General features: G+C 46.5%; 1 protein-coding gene across 1 annotated transcript in view; it reads right to left on the bottom strand.

Annotated features, from left to right (window-relative positions):
• Positions 1–308: 308 nt before the first annotated feature.
• LOC142496961 (NXPE family member 4-like) overlaps positions 309–16,549 on the bottom strand; it is a 29,976-nt gene continuing 13,735 nt past the window's right edge. Inside the window, exons 5-6 of the mRNA XM_075604092.1 lie at positions 3,826–4,044; positions 309–1,438 (exon numbers count right to left, since the gene is read on the bottom strand). Coding sequence (XP_075460207.1) covers positions 894–1,438; positions 3,826–4,044 — 764 coding nt within the window. The 3' untranslated portion in view covers positions 309–893. The remainder of the gene's footprint in view (positions 1,439–3,825; positions 4,045–16,549) is intronic.

Below are 16,549 nucleotides of genomic sequence, written 5' to 3' on the forward strand. Positions count from 1 at the left end.
TCTACACACACTTTTAGTTTTGCTACATCTCTCACATTTCCACACCTACCCACACCATTCATTTATATTCACATAGATACACACACACACTCTTACATCAATAACTTTCAGGAACCATTTTACACCTCTAGCCATAAATCACATCCACACAGGGGGGGGGGGGGGGGGGAGACAAGCACAAATAACATTCCAAGAGACACTGTTTTTAAGTATACCCTTTGCTTGCTTCATTCATTGTAACATCGCCGGAAGAAGAGATCAGTGTATCTCGAAAGCTCGCACAAATAAAAGCATTTCGTTAGCCACAGAACGGTATCGTCTATTTATTTTTGATTATATATATATTTATATATATACACATACACACATCTCATATAGTACATTAGACTAGTAACCGGTCAGTCGAATTAGTCCGGATGGTGCAAAATATAAATAAGATGTTAGCACAGCCTTTGTTAATAATGGAACAACCACACTGAAACTTTGATGAAGTGCTCCATTATTACTAAGGTTGTGCTCAACTCAGGATCAGGAGAAGATATTCACCTCTGATGTGACAGTAGCAGGGAGCCAGTTTTTAAGGATAACCTATGAGATCAAATGTTAGTAATTGACTGGCCAACATGAAACTGGGGTTATTTTATAATCTTAGATGTAAGCAGCAGCCCTCTTTTCAAATAATATAATCCCTCCGGAACCGTGAAAATCCCCCGGTTCAATACCCCCGTCCCACCGAAAAACAAAAGCCCCTTGAGATACAAGGGTAGTACAAACTAATTACTTTCATTTGTAAGAAAGACAATAAAAATTATCTCCCCCGAGTCCTTATGCAAAGTGAACAAGTTAAAACACTGTAGAGCAGTGAAACATTAATATTATTATTATTATTACTATTAACAAGCGTAGGTGAAAGTCATGCTCATTATGCTCTCCAATGTTTTCCCTGGAGGATGAACATTTTCTGTAGCTGAAGCAATGCTCATGTCCCAGGCGTCCACAAATCCAACGTCGATTCCCTGGAAAACTTCCCTCAGCACCAGATACTGGGTGTACCCATGGAAGTCCCCGATCCTTTCCACCGCCGTGTTTGTATCCCTGGTGTTTTCTGTTTTGATGATGACTTTGGTGTCTGGGCTCCTCAGGAAAAGGCGTTCTATGGCTCTGCGGATGTTGATGGCTCTTCTGATGTACAGGTGAAGAGGGAACTGCCTGAAGTGTTGTCCCATGGTGATAGCAACTATGGTGTCCTTTCCTCCACCTTGTAGGTCGATTTGATCACTTGTGTACTTGTCCTCTTTGAAGTAGTAGAACATGAAACTTTCTAGAGGGAATCCGTGTCTCTTATAGGAAACATAAATATCTTTCTCCATGTTTAAAGCCAGAAGCGTCTTCTCCCAGTAGGCAAATCCGCTCCAATGGTAGGCAAAGTATTTAATTACTGATGGAAAACAAGTAAAAGTGTTAGAGAGAAATTACAACGTGAAAACGACTTTCCCTGTTGAGAACAGAGCAGAATCAAAGCTAAATAACTAATCTGGTATCAAAAAAACAAAAAGGAAAAGATCAGCGTAAATCCACTAACCAAAAAAATCCCATTTCATCATTAATAACCCTCTTAGTACTGACAGCATCCTGCATAACAGGCTTCAAATCAGCTTGCACACCCACCCAACTACTCCCAGAGGATTTGTTTATGGCAAGATTTGGACATACAGTAATTACCAAGCAGTTCTCTAGTCCATAAAACAGCTTACAGCACCGCTGAGTAAATATCGCCCTTTAGGCAGGTCAGTCCCTAGTTTATGTGCTGCCCTTAGGCAAGCATTAGGTAGGAAGCAGGGGGTCTCCGGAGCTGAACCCTTTCGACTCCGGGGACCCCCTGCTTCCTGAGACATTTACCCACTTAAGGCATGCCGATATCTTCTGCACAGGTTTAGCTGTCCCATCACATCGGCCAATAGGAAGCCATAACATCATAGGCGGCTTCCTATTGGCCCATGTGAGCTGAGATACCAGCGCCCACTAAGGAGATAAGTATCTCAGGAAGAAGGGGTCCCCTACGTGTATTAAGAAAAAGGAGCAGCAGTGCTGATACTCTCTCCCTCTTGCCACCCCCTGAGACCTAACAACCCTTGGCGGCGCCTTACCTGCTTCCTGACTAGGGACAGGCTGCCTTGAGGGCCATGAAGTGAACATGCTGTAAGGGGTCTTCCAGCATGGAAGGGATCTTACGGAATAAGAACACAGTAAATATAATGGAGCTGTTGGGGGTTATTTACTAATGTCTCCCGGCTGCAGAGCTGGGGCAAAGTCTGTGAATTGCACCAGATTTATCAAAGGAAAAACCCCTATTACTTTCATTGGGATTGTTTTTATTTATTTTAGTGGGAGCACTGTATGCTGGGGATAATGGTGAAAAGCAGGGTTGCAGACCTGCCTAAGACATGTGAATGTGCTCACAAGTGATCTTTTTATTTGCTATATGCAATACGGTGGAGGTTTCTTGCTGCCTTTTTCACCCACCATAACTTAAAACGTGATGGTAAACCCTACAGCCTTGAAAATTGCAAAGCCAGCAGTACAACCAACTTCATACTGATGATACCCATTAATGGTTCAAACATGTCTGCGAATGGTTTCTCTGGCTTTGCATCTGATTCCATGCTGTGCTTTAAAGCTGTCTTAACAGCAAACATTAGCTTATATGGGCTCCATGTAACAATAGTTTTTTAGACAAAATGTGACACATTGTGTGCACATTTGTATGTAATTTCCCAGAATCCCTTGCTGCAGTGGAAGCACTGTACAGCAGCGGCAGCTCTTATTCGAGCAAAAGCCGCTGGCTGTATGCGGCTGGGAAGCGGGTAGCCGCGGCGCGTGGCGGCGCACTGTGACGTCACAGTCACACGCGCGCCCGGCTTCCCCGTCTTCCCCGGCTTCCGCAGGCTTCCCCGACACCCCTGGAGATGAAATTAAGGTAAGCGGGGTTGCGGGGAAGCAGAGGGGCAGAGCAGAAGCCAGGCTCGGGGTCCGGAAGGAGAGTAAATTGCGCGCGAGGTGGAGGGGGTGTGCATGTGGGAAACGCGGCGGCGCGCGGTTATTACTGGCGGCAGCTGGGGTAGATCCCGGCATGCCGCCGGCATTTAGTGCGATAAAGTATGTCGCTACTGTATGCTGGAGATAATGGTGAAAGGCAGGGTTGCAGACCTGCCTAAGACATGTGAATGTGCCCACAAGTGATCTTTTTATTTGATATATACAGGTATATATATATATAGCACTAGTTTTGCCCAACGTTTGCAGCCAGGGGACATTAGAAATAGACCCCCATCATGTCTTTCGGCAGAGAAGGTATTGAGTAGCCCTGTTTAGTAAACATGGCCCTTTAGCTTCTTTTCCTTTATTTGTTTAATATAATTTAGCCAGGTAGAAGCCTAAACCAGGAGTAATCAGCTGCAGTCCTCAAGGGCTCCCAACAGGCCAGGTATTAGGGATATCCCTGCTTCAGCACAGGTGGCTCAATTAACTGAGCCACTGATTGAGCCACCTGTGCTGAAGCAGCGGGTTTCCATAAAACCTGACCTCTTGGTGGCCCTTGAGAACTGGTGTTGACCACCTCTCCCTGCTCTACATAATTGGTACCCTGTGAGTGCCAGATCCCAGGACTTAGCCACTAGCCCAAAAGGGTTAATAATTATCAATCATTGGGCCACCTGTGCTGAAGCAGGGGTATCCTTAAAACCTGACCTCTTGGTGGCCCTTGAAGACTGGTGTTGGCCACTCCTGGCCTAGACCATCGTGCATCATGTGGAATATCAAACCTACTTTTGATGCCTTCAGTAAAGTGCATGATGTACTGACGCAGCGTAGAGTCCCCGATGAGGAACAGTTTCTTCCCCTGGAGACACTTGGTGAAGTCTTCGCCGGTTTGGTAGAGGGTCATGTTGCAGAAAACTGGGTTCCAGACATTATTCAAGAAATATCCACTCGGGAAAGGGGAACTCATTCCCGTCTTGCATTTTGGTTTTGCGCTGCTTTCAGTTTCTGGAGGACAAATATATGTATCGAAATATTACTATTAATGCGCAAGCAAAATACCAGTGTTCCTCCATTCGTTAAAAAGTTCTGTTGTTCTTTGCCTTTTGTTTATCTGATTCTTGCAACGCTAATAGACAGTATATTCATTGTCAGGGCACTGGTGGAAGAGACCTGTGAGGTTTGAAAAACTCTTTACAGTATACTATAAATGTTAAAATGTACAGTATCATGACGAACAATGAGTCTATGTCAGCAGGACCCCAGCTACCTGTTTAATGGGGCAAAAGTGAACTAAGGGCAGTGGCATGGGTTAAATGGATCTGATTAACATCTTTTTAAAAAACAGTATAAGCAATTTAATATAATTGTTGTTACTTTTAACATTTCCATGGTAAAAAAAAGCTTTTTTTGGGGGCGGGGGGGGGGGGGGGGGGGAGAGTGGGGTGAGGGTGGGAGGGGGCTTACATTCTTTATCTATTGTCTTTTGGTGTAAGGATAGTTTTTAAAGCATAGTTACATTATTGTATTTTCTCTGTATTTTCTTTGCGGTATAATTTGGAAGCCATCATTAGTCAGAAAAACACAAGTATATGAATTTCCTGAATACAGACTGCATGTGATAAATATACATTTCCCATAACATCCACTTAATGTAGCTATGGGTGCATTTATCTAATGAGCCAACTATAAGGTATAAAAAAATGGGATCTCCTACAGTATGTGAAACTTTGCTGAGAAGGTTCTCACATCACGTGGACCCTTTATATGAGCTTGTTTTACAAACCTTAGCAAAGTGTCTGCACACCTAGAAGTACAGGAGGCACATACAGTACAAGATGGTTGTGACGCCTTGTGTGTATGATAAAAGCACATAAGGGTACATGAAGCTTCTTTACATATGACAAAACTAACTGATGCACACAACTGTTCGGAAATGAAAAACCTAATTTTGTTTGATGTTCTGAAATAGAGAATAAATCTTTTGTCCACAGCCACACAATTAAATATAGGGATTTTGCCTCAGCAATCAATGGAAAACCTGATTATTTTGTAAAGTTACATAGTAGATGAGGTTGAAAAAAGACACAGCATAGCTGCTTTCAAGACACAGGGAAAACTTCTAAACCTGAATGCTGACACACCCCGAGGGAAGGGAGCTGAACCAGGAACAGAGAAGATTTTCCCTCCAAGGAACAGATAAGACTTTCATTCTTAAGAGACTTCGTATATCTGCTTATTTCATGCTATATGTTTTGGGGCTGGGAGACATGCTTATCTAGGGGAGTTGTGAACTGCATAGTGTTTCACTAGAAATACTCCCAAATGAATAGAAGCTTTGTTTACCCCTTGTTTGGATGGTTTCCTGATGTTGAGGAAACAGGCGCAATTAAAAGCCTTCTTTAATTTCACAATAATCAGTCTCTCTTGCATACCTCTGTGAACGTCCGTCTACATATGGTGTCCGAAGTGGGACGAGAGGTGTCTTTGAAGTTAAAAAGGACCGGAGATTTTTTATGTGAATTTTTTTTAATGCTTTTTGCCTACAAACAGTCTGAGAAACTTAAAAAAATAAAAAATCTCATGCAGCAGAGACCAGAGTTAAAGTGATACACACCACTGAAACTTACACTGCACTGAAACTTACAAAACCACAGACTCTTTTCCCCAGTCCCAAGAGGAGAGAAACTGCTGAAGTAGCTAAACCTTATTTGCCTATCACAAAGTGTAATATGGTCATTGAAATAGGGGTTTTGCCTTCCAGCCATAGTCAGGGTTCAAAAAGGGATAGGTGTTTGTTGTTTTCAAAAGTTTCGCTGAAGCAGTGAATACAGATGGTGACCCACGAGTGGTACTGATTTTGCAAATAAAGGTTGCCACACCGCATAGGGCTACCAGCTGTGAATGGAGTATATGCATAAAAGTGTGAAAATTGATACAAGACTGTGCTGAAGCAGGGGAATTTTTAGCAAACAAATGCTGAGTGTAAAATTGCCCTATAGGGGAAAAAGGGATTGCTGAACTGTGTAAAAGGTATTTCAAAGCCATTTGCTGAGTGTTGAGTTACCCTGCCGAGAGTGAAAGAAATATTCCACTGCAAAGAATGTTTTTTTCTGCAAGTAAAAAAAAAAGTCTGCCTATATATATCTTGGGAGCAAAACAGACACCCAAAGTGTGAAGTGTGAATGCCATAATACCCAAAGATGAGACTGAAAATTACTGAACTCAAGCAGAAAACCAAATTCTGTTGCTGAAGCGGAGGGATTGCACCTAGCAAGTAAATGGTGTAAAGCAAACAGAAGTTTTTACATAGCAACTATACATTCAGCATACCTAAGGAGAGATTTACCTAGCAAGTAAATGGTGTAAAGCAAATAGACTTTTTTACCTAGCAACTGCACTTCTTGTACACCTGATGAGAGAAAATGCATGCACAGTACTGCTGATATTGTAAAACTTATCCAAGAAAGAAAAATTCTATAGAGATGCCTGTGAGAGCTACGACCTCTACACGCAAAATATGCCCACCTGTAGGGCTACCACAATTGGGGGTTCTAGCAAATACAGTGGCAACAGCTGCAATAGCGCCTCCTGAGGTCAGGAAGAAAAGTACACCTGATAGCCTAAAAATGGAGCACAAGATGCAGCGTTCCTGTAATGAACCCTACCCCACAGAAGAGTGGCCCTTCCAGTCCAATAAAGAGGAAGACATCTCTTACGGGGAACCCGAACCGAGTCACACCCACAAAATACCCAAAGAATGGTGGGGGTGCCTGAACTCGGCACGAACAGAAAAGACTGCTCCCTTTGATGACGAATATGATCAGCAGGAGATCACCGAAAATTTCCGTCAGCTATTACAGTTGCAAGAAAAGCGGGCTGGATCCAGTGACGCTGCTAAAATTTCAAATAAAGGAGACCCCAGTATTCCTGATGGGACGGAGTCATCCAAAACAAAAAGGCGGAAAAAGAAAAAGAAAAGCGGTTCTTCACTTACCGTGGAAGGAACAGACACGTCCGCAGATCCTGTGGAGGAAAAGGGGGGCCGAGTTGCCCTGCAGCCTAGAGAAAATGGAGAATTCGTACCGCGGATAACCGAATATCCAGAGGGCACAAGGCAGAAGTCGTGTACCCCAAAGAAGTGTCTGTCCAGTGCCAACAGTGAGGAACCCTCAACCAACCATCCCAGGGAAGCGGAGCCGGAACCAGTGATTGACGACCCCTTGACCACCCTGAAGACGCCCTGAAAATTGCCAGGCGTGACTGTGATCTACTTCGAGAACAATTGAAACTTGAGAGAGCAGAAAATGCTGAGTTACAGATGACGGTGCTCGCAATGTACTCTGAATCTGGGACAGTATTGGACGATCTCAAGACTGAGCTAGATACTGCAAATGCTACTATTTCCGCCATGGATGAAAAGCAGAGCCAATCTGATAAAATGCTCGCCTGCCAACTGCAACCTCTACTCCTTCTGGTGTCAACCCCTCCAACCTCATACCCATCCCCTGCCACCCTCCCTCCTTTCTCCCTTTCTCCTGTGCCCTTTGGAATGCTCGCTCCCTTTCTAACAAGTTCCTCTCTGTGCATGACTTCTTTCTCTCTCACTCTCTGCTCCTATTTGCTATAACTGAGACCTGGCTCACTCAGTCTGACTCTGCTCTGGAAGCTGCCCTCTCCTATGGTGGCCTTTCCTTCTCCCACACTCCGCGCACTGATGGCAGGGGTGGAGGCGTGGGGCTCCTGCTCTCCTCTCTCTGTCGTTACCGAAGCCTTCCTATTCCTCCCTCTCTTGCTTTTCCCTCCTTTGAGGCTCACACTGTCCAGATTTTCTCTCCTCTCCCTGTTCATGTGGCCGTCATCTATCGCCCACCTATATCTACTCATCCCACTTCTGCCTTTCTCTCTCACTTTGAATCCTGGCTCTCTTTCTTCCTCTCCTCAGACTCCCCTGTTCTTCTCCTTGGGGACTTCAATTGCCACATTGATGACCCCTCTCTCCCTTGGGCTTCCCGCTTTCTTTCTCTAACCTCTTCTTTTGGCCTTCAATAGTGGACTGCAGCCAGCACCCACAAGGATGGCCACTACTTAGACCTGGTTTTCACTAAGAACTTCTCTCTCTCCGATTTCTCCATTTCCCCTTTTCCTCTCTCTGACCATCATCTCATCTCATTCTCTCTATCTCGCTTCTCCCCTTCTCCACCTCCATCTACACCCCGGTTCTGCAGAAACCTGCGCTCTATTCACTTACCTGACTTTGAGTCCACTTTATGCTCCTCCCTCTCCTCTCTCAGCTTTGCTACAGACCCTGACAACCTGGTCAGGAACTACAACTCTGTCTTGTCCTCCTCTCTTGATCTACATGCCCCACTTTCTCTCTGCCGCACTCGCCCTTCTAGCCCTAGACCCTGGCTAAATTCCCACACACGCATGCTGCGTTCCTCCACTCGTTCCTCTGAACGCCTCTGGAGGAAGTCTCACACTCTCGCAGACTTCCTTCACTACAAATTTATGCTATCCTGTTTCAACTCTGCCCTCTCGCAAGCTAAACAAGCCTACTTTTCTGCACTAATACACATGCACAAATCTAACCCACGCCGACTGTTCTCTGTCTTTTATACTCTACTCAAACCACCCTCAGCTGCCTCTCCTTCCTCCATCTCTGCTCAGGACTTTGCTGACTATTTTAAGGAAAAGGTGGAATCCATACGTCAGAACATCCCCTCTGTTTCTTCTTCCCATCCTACACCTCTTCCTAACTCTCCTCCTGCCTTCCTTGACTCTTTTTCCACTGTCTCAGAAGAGGATGTGTCGCTGTTGATCGCCTCTTCTCCCTCTACCACTTGCCCTCTTGACCCCATTCCCTCCCATCTCCTAAAACCTCTTGCCCCTACTATAATCCCTACGCTCACACACATTTTTAACTCCTCCCTCTGCTCTGGAACCTTTCCATCCTCCTTCAAACATGCAACAGTCATACCATTACTCAAAAACAGCAAGCTTGACCAAACCTGTCTTTCTAACTATCGACCTGTCTCCCTCCTGCCTTTTGCCTCTAAACTCCTTGAACGTCTTGTATTCTCTCGCTTGCTCCATTTTCTCAACACCTATTCTCTCCTAGACCCTCTACAATCTGGCTTCCACACTGCTCACTCCACGGAAACAGCCCTCACTAAAATAACTGCCGACCTCCATGCTGCCAAAGACAGAGGTCATTACACTCTGCTCATATTACTCGACCTCTCTGCAGCATTTGATACTGTGGATCCCCCTCTTCTCCTTCACATTCTCTATACTCTTGGTATTCGGAACAAAGCTCTATCCTGGATCTCATCCTACCTCTCCCATCGTACTTTCAGTGTCTCTTCTGCTAACACCTCCTCCTCCTCTATTGATCTCTCTGTGGGGGTACCCCAGGGCTCTGTCCTGGGACCTCTTCTCTTTTCTCTGTACACACTCTCTCTAGGTGACCTAATAACATCATTTGGGTTTAAATATCACCTCTATGCTGCCGACACACAAATATACTTTTCAACACCCGACCTTACACCTGCTAGACAGACCAAAGTTTCTGAATGTCTCTCTGCTATATCATCCTGGATGGCCCTCTGTCGCCTTAAACTCAACATGGCTAAAACAGAGCTCCTCATACTTCCTCCCAAACCTGGCCCTACTACCTCTTTCCACATTACTGTTGGAACTACGATCATTCACCCAGTAGCCCAACCACGCTACCTAGGGGTCACACTCGACTCCTCTCTCACATTCGCCCCTCACATTCAAAACATTTCTAAAACTTGTCGCTTTCTCCTCCGCAATATAACAAAGATACGCCCTTTCCTCTGTTACTCGACTGCTAAAATTCTGACTCAGGCCCTCATTCTCTCCCGTCTTGATTACTGTAACCTCCTGCTGTCCGGCCTTCCTGCCTCTCACCTGTCTCCCCTACAATCTATCCTAAATGCTGCTGCCAGAATCACTCTACTTTTTCCTAGATCTGTCTCAGCATCTCCCCTCCTGAAATCCCTCTCCTGGCTTCCAATCAAATCCCGCATCTCACACTCCATTCTTCTCCTCACTTTTAAAGCTAAAACCTAAAGACACACTTTCTTAAAGAAGCATACGAATAGCACTGTGAACATTCTGAACACATGATACATAAAGCTTGGCCCCCTGCAGACGCACTTACCAGAACTCCCTCCTCCTGTCTCTGTACGTTCTCCCTACCTACCAATTAGATTGTACGCTCCTCGGGGCAGGGACTCCTCTTCCTTAATGTTACTTTTATGTCTGAAGCACTTATTCCCATGATCTGTTATTTATATTATCTGTTATTTATTTGATTACTATGTGTATTACTACTGTAAAGCGCTTTGTACATTAATGGCGCTATATAAATAAAGACATAAATACAGTACAATTCCTTCTCCATCAAGGATACTCCTAATTTATCCCCATTTAATTAGTAAATGACTTGTTTATTCTTGTTTCTCAGATGCATAACCTTACTGTACATTTATCTGCATTAAACCTCATCTGCCATTTACCTTCCCAAGTTTCCTGTCTATCCAAGTACTTCTGGAGAGAAATTACACCTTTCACAATTTTGTGTCATCAGCAAAGATAAAGACATTGCTCTCAATGCCAACCTCAAGATCATTAATCAACAAGTTTAAAAGCAGGGGTCCCAGTACCGATGCCTGAGGTACTCCACTCACGACTTTAGCCCAACCTGAAAAAGTTCCATTTACAACAACCCTCTGTTGTCTGTCCTTCAACCAGTTTTCATTCCAAATGCATATATTATTACTGAGTCCAATTTGCTTTATTTTGTACACCAACCAATTGTGTGGAACCGTATCAAAAGCCTTTGCAAAATCTAAGTAGACCACATCAACCTCATTACCCTGGTCTAAATTCCTACTTACCTCCTCAAAGAAACAAAAAAGGTTAGTTTGGCATCCTTCATAAATCCATGCTGACTATTACTAATAATTTTGTTTTCCATTAGGTATTCCTGAATATTATTCCATATTACTATTCCAAATAGTTTCCCCAATATTGATGTTAGGCTTACAGGTCTGTAACTAAAAACTCTTGGATGTATGCCATCTTTCATTTTATCAAGTCGCCTGTGAACTTCTGCCTCAGTTAACCAATTGTTCATTAATATGGAGGTTGTGGCTTCCTCCTGCGGCACTACAATTGACATTGATTCTTCCCTGGTAAGCACAGAGGCAAATAATTTGTTTAATACTTCTGCCTTTTCCTTATCTCCAATAATCTGCCTACCCATCTCACACTGAAAGTGTCCTATATTTTCTTTTCTCATTTTTTTGTTATTAAGGTACTTCAAGAATTTTTAGGGTTGACCTTACTTTCTATTGCAATCCTTTTCTCATTATCCATTTTTGCTAATTTGATTGCCCTTTTGCATCTTTTGTTACATTCCTTATATTTCTGATACAATGCCTCTGTCCCATCTGACTTAAAGAATCTAAACGCCTGCATCTTCTTTTCCATTTCCTCCCTTACCTGTTTATTTAGCCACATTGGTTTAGACTTGTTTCTTTTATAGTGGAATATGGGAAGTTATCCCTGTGCCAGTGCTCTAGATACTATTACAGTATATGTATAGTATGAAGTTAATAACAGGCAATAATTTAGATGCGATGCTCCAGGAGGTGTACAACCATTGCACGGAAGATGCTGAAATCCGGCCAATCAATGTGTGGACAATGTCACAGTAAAGGAAAAAGAGGACCTGGGGAAGGCGATAAGAAACCGGCAGCAAGAAACCCACAGCTGTGAACCCGCGATGCCGGCTAATCCAAACTTTGCTGCTACAAATGCCCCAAATGAATCCCGCTGCCACACACTGGCCATGAATATACGGAGGAGAAAATATATATGAACTAACATTCCCAGAGTGCCTGTGTCCGTGTCTTTTGCGTCGCGATGTAGCCTTTGATGATTCTGATCAATGCGTGCTCCAGCCGAGAGAGAGTATAAGCAGGTAGAGAAAAAGGCACTGCAAAAGCCGGCATAAATAGCTGGACTAATGGCCGTAAAAAACTTTTGTTGTGATAGAAAAATTTACATTGTTCCAGCAGTCATCACTCTTAGGGCCTCATGCAGTAAGCGTTCATAAGCCACTTATCGACCACTAATCAGCCAAAATGCCTACTCCGATTCAGTAAGAGTCGATAAGTGGGCGATAAATGCCTGAATCGCCAAAAAAACTTTTGAACAAAACCAAATCGCCGACTGAGCGGTGTTAAGCTACTTATCGATGCTTTTCTGAATGTTCATAAACACGCGCGATTCTAGTAGTTACGAATAGGTTATCGACGCCTATCGCGGCCCTAGAATGGCGATTTTCTCCCTAAATCCAAACACCAGGAAAAGTTGTCAAGTTGGTGGGGAGAAGCGTCGATAAGGCGGCGAGACGCGACTTAGAATTTTTTTGGCATTTTTCCTGCCTCGATTGATGCCGGGGGTCTCCAGAGCTGATACCCATTAATACCAGCACCAGAGACCTCCGGCATGAATCCGATGCAGGAAAAATGCATTTGCAGCCACTTCATTACCTTAGCGGCTAACCGCTAAGGCAATGAAGGAGTTAACCACCCGTGCCAGGCTTATTGTGAAGGGGTTATTTGGCCCTTAGTGGGAATTAGACCTTGCGGGGGGGTTGCTGGTGGACTTAATCCCTTCATTACCTTAGTGGTTAATACCACTTTGGTACTGAAGGGGTTAACGCCTCCCACTATCCACCCACAAAACCTAAATGCCCATCCTTGGGGCTAATACCCCCTTCACCCACACCCGCCACCCACAATAAAAAAAATAAACACACAACATCCCCAATACCTACCTCGTAGGCCCCAATAAACATTGCAATCTTATATACTATATTAGTGAAAGCACTGTATGTTTGCCTGCCTGTCTGGATGTCCGGTGTCCCTCTCATTGGTCCCTTGGCCCGCCCGCCCCCGCACACCTCTCATTGGCCTCACACACTCACACCACCCCCTTGGCCCGCCCCCCACACCTCTCATTGGCCTGAGGCGGAGTGACGGGCCAAAGGTCTAAAAAAATAAATAAAACACACACACACACACACACACACACACACACACACACACACACACACACACACACACACACACACACACACACACACACACACACACACACACACACACACACACCTCTCTCCCCGCTCCAAATCACCTCTCTCCCCGCTCCAAATCACCTCTCTCCCCGCTCCAAATCACCTCTCTCCCCGCTCCAAATCACCTCTCTCCCCGCTCCAAATCACCTCTCTCCCCTCCCCAGCGGCATCACCTCTCTCCCCGCTCCAAATCACCTCTCCCCGCTCCAAATCACCTCTCCCCGCTCCAAATCACCTCTCCCCGCTCCAAATCACCTCTTCCCCCTCCCCAGCGGCATCACCTCTTCCCCCTCCCCAGCGGCATCACCTCTCCCCCTCCCCGCTCCAAATCACCTTTCCCCCTCCCCAGCGGCATCACCTCTCCCCCCTCACCGCTCCAAATCACCTCTCCCCGCTCCAAATCACCTCTCCCCGCTCCAAATCACCTTTCCCCGCTCCAAATCACCTCTCCCCGCTCCCCGCTCCAAATCACCTCGCTTCCCGCAGCTGCCACGCGGCGCGTAAGATGGCGGACCCCCTTCCTCCCTCGCGGCGCCGAGTCAGACGGTGGCGGCGCCTGGAAGTACAGGTAGGTGTCGCTCCCCACCTCCGGCGCCAAACGGAACTGAGAAAGGGCGCATCAACTGAGGTGTGTGTGTGTGTGTGTGTGTGTGTATGTGTATGTGTATGTGTATGTGTATGTGTGTGTGTGTGTGTGTGTGTGTGTGTGTGTGTGTGTGTGTGTGTGTCACTGTCCACTGCCCCCCCCTCCTGTCCACTGCCCCCCCCTCCTGTCCACTGCCCCCCCCTCCTATCCACTGCCCCCCCCTCCTATCCACTGCCCCCCCCTCCTGTCCACTGCCCCCCCCTCCTGTCCACTGCCCCCCCCTCCTGTCCACTGCCCCCCCCTCCTGTCCACTGCCCCCCCCTCCTGTCCACTGCCCCCCCTCCTGTCCACTGCCCCCCCCTCCTGTCCACTGCCCCCCCCTCCTGTCCACTGCCCCCCCCTCCTGTCCACTGCGTCCCCCCTCCTGTCCACTGCGTCCCCCCTCATGCAGGGGGAGGAATCCATGCCTTTGAGGCGCCCCCCCCTCCCTTTGACGCCCCCCCCCTCCCTTTGACGCCCCCCCCCTCCCTTTGACGCCCCCCCCTCCCTTTGACGCCCCCCCCCTCCCTTTGACGCCCCCCCCCCCTCCCTTTGACGCCCCCCCCTCCCTTTGACGCCCCCCCTGCCTTTGACGCCCCCCCCTGCCTTTGACGCCCCGCGCGCACACACTGACTGACTGCCGCACGCACGCACACACTGACTGACGAGCACACAAAGCCTGACTGACGCACGCACACACTGACTGAGGCACACACTGACTGTGTGTGCGTCAGTCAGTCTGTGTGTGTTTGTGTTTCTGCCTCAGACTCACTGACGCGCGAGCAAACACACAGTGACTGACGCACACACGCTACATGAAGCTGTAAAGGAGGGAGGGAGGGGGGGGACTGGATTGATGTGAATGGGGGACAAACAGAGAGAGGGGGGAGGAGAGAGAGGAACGGGAACATTACATCCCGGGCAACGCCGGGTCTCTCAGCTAGTATTTAATAAACACCTATACACAACCCCCCAGTGCCCCCCCATACTGTAAAACCATGATTTATTTTTTAACATACAGGATTCATACCCCAGCCTATGGTAGTCCCCGGTGGGCCCGACAAGTGTCCGCAGGCACAACAGTGCACCCTGGGTGTGCCCACGGGTGTCTGGGGGCCTCGGGGTGGTCCCCACTAGGCGCCGTGGTCCTCCAGGTAGTACCCGTGGTTCACCGTGGGCCCCAATGGGGTCCTCGCGTGGTCCCTCGGGTGTCCCTGGGTCATCATCACCGGTGTCTGGGGGCCCTCGTGTGGTTCCCACAGGGGTCTGGGGGTGGTTCCAAAGGGGGGTCTGGGGTTCTGGGTCCCTCGGGTGGTCCCTGCGGGTGGACACAGCTGTGGGGCCCCCATTTCTTCCCCGCAGGTGTCCCCCGTGGGTCCGCAAGTGGTACCCGTGGGCGTCCTCAGGTGGTCTCCATAGGTCCCCTCAGACCTAAGGTACCAACCCTGTATGTCAACAAATAAAACATGGGTCTACATTTAAATAAACGTGGAGGAAAAGTAGAGCACTGCCAACAAAAGGAAATCAAAAAGGGCTGGGGCAAAAATAAAGATTTTTTATTGGGCATATGAGCCAAAAAGGACAAACTCACTAATTTAAAAAACTCTGAAGCGTTTCCCGCCGTGGAGGCGCTTGGTCCACACATACCGGGTTGCCATACGTTCGATTGAGGAGGTTTTCACAACATCTGTCATCTCGGAGGGGGGGGGGTACCATCAGCGTGGTTGGAACTTTTTCCCGGCTCTACTCAGGTGAGGTGGGGGTGATTCAGGCCCACACACACCATCGGCATTACCCACGGGACACTCATATAACGCTTTATCTTTTATACCGGCTCACCCAGGCATTTTTTCTCAGTACTTCATTTATACCTTGCGCATTTAGAGCACCACCTGGGGGTTCTCCCCCTTTTTTCTTGGACTACATTTAAATAAATCAATACCACCCCCCTCTCACCACCAAACCCATACAGTACAGTAATGGGCAAAATAACTATTATCCAGATATGGATAATAGATTATTTGCCCATTATTAAACACAACAGTAACCAGCATAAATACACTAAATAAATATAGTTCTACTTACCACAGCAATATGGAGGGTGCTTGCCAAACTCCCACTTGCCCCCATCCCACCTTCATGACCCCTAGCTATGTGTAATTCTTGATTTAATTTCATTGCGCCAGGATGTAGTTTGTACATGAGTTTTCAGTGCCACAGAGGTCTCTTCAGGTGTAAAACTAAAGAGGGAGCTTGGTCTCAAACCCAAGAATGATTACCTTTTATGTTGCTATACTAGAACCTGCAACAAACCTGCCCTTATCCAGGGCTAATACAGCGAACTGAACTCCAATATAACTCTGACAGTGTCTTATTATTTAAAAACATAATTATTAGAGATATTTAAAGTTGTCTTGGCTCTCCCATGAAAGTCCCCTGAAAATAGTAATTCAAATTAATATTGAAATGAAGCATCAGGATGAAGCTATTTGTTGATGTGCTAGGACAAAGCGGGCACATTCTCCATTTGTCTTTTAAATGCAACTATGGGTGTAATTCACATTTTTTTCCTGCAATGTTTCTAAATTGTAATTGGGTCTTGCACAAGAACAGCCCCAATGTTTGTGAAAATACTTGGCCACATTTTCTCAATTTCGCAAGAAATTTGTCTTTATACCTTTCTGACATCATCTATTCTCACATCCCTATTA

The sequence above is a fragment of the Ascaphus truei genome, chromosome 6, assembly GCF_040206685.1.
Source record: "Ascaphus truei isolate aAscTru1 chromosome 6, aAscTru1.hap1, whole genome shotgun sequence".
NCBI lineage: Eukaryota > Metazoa > Chordata > Amphibia > Anura > Ascaphidae > Ascaphus > Ascaphus truei.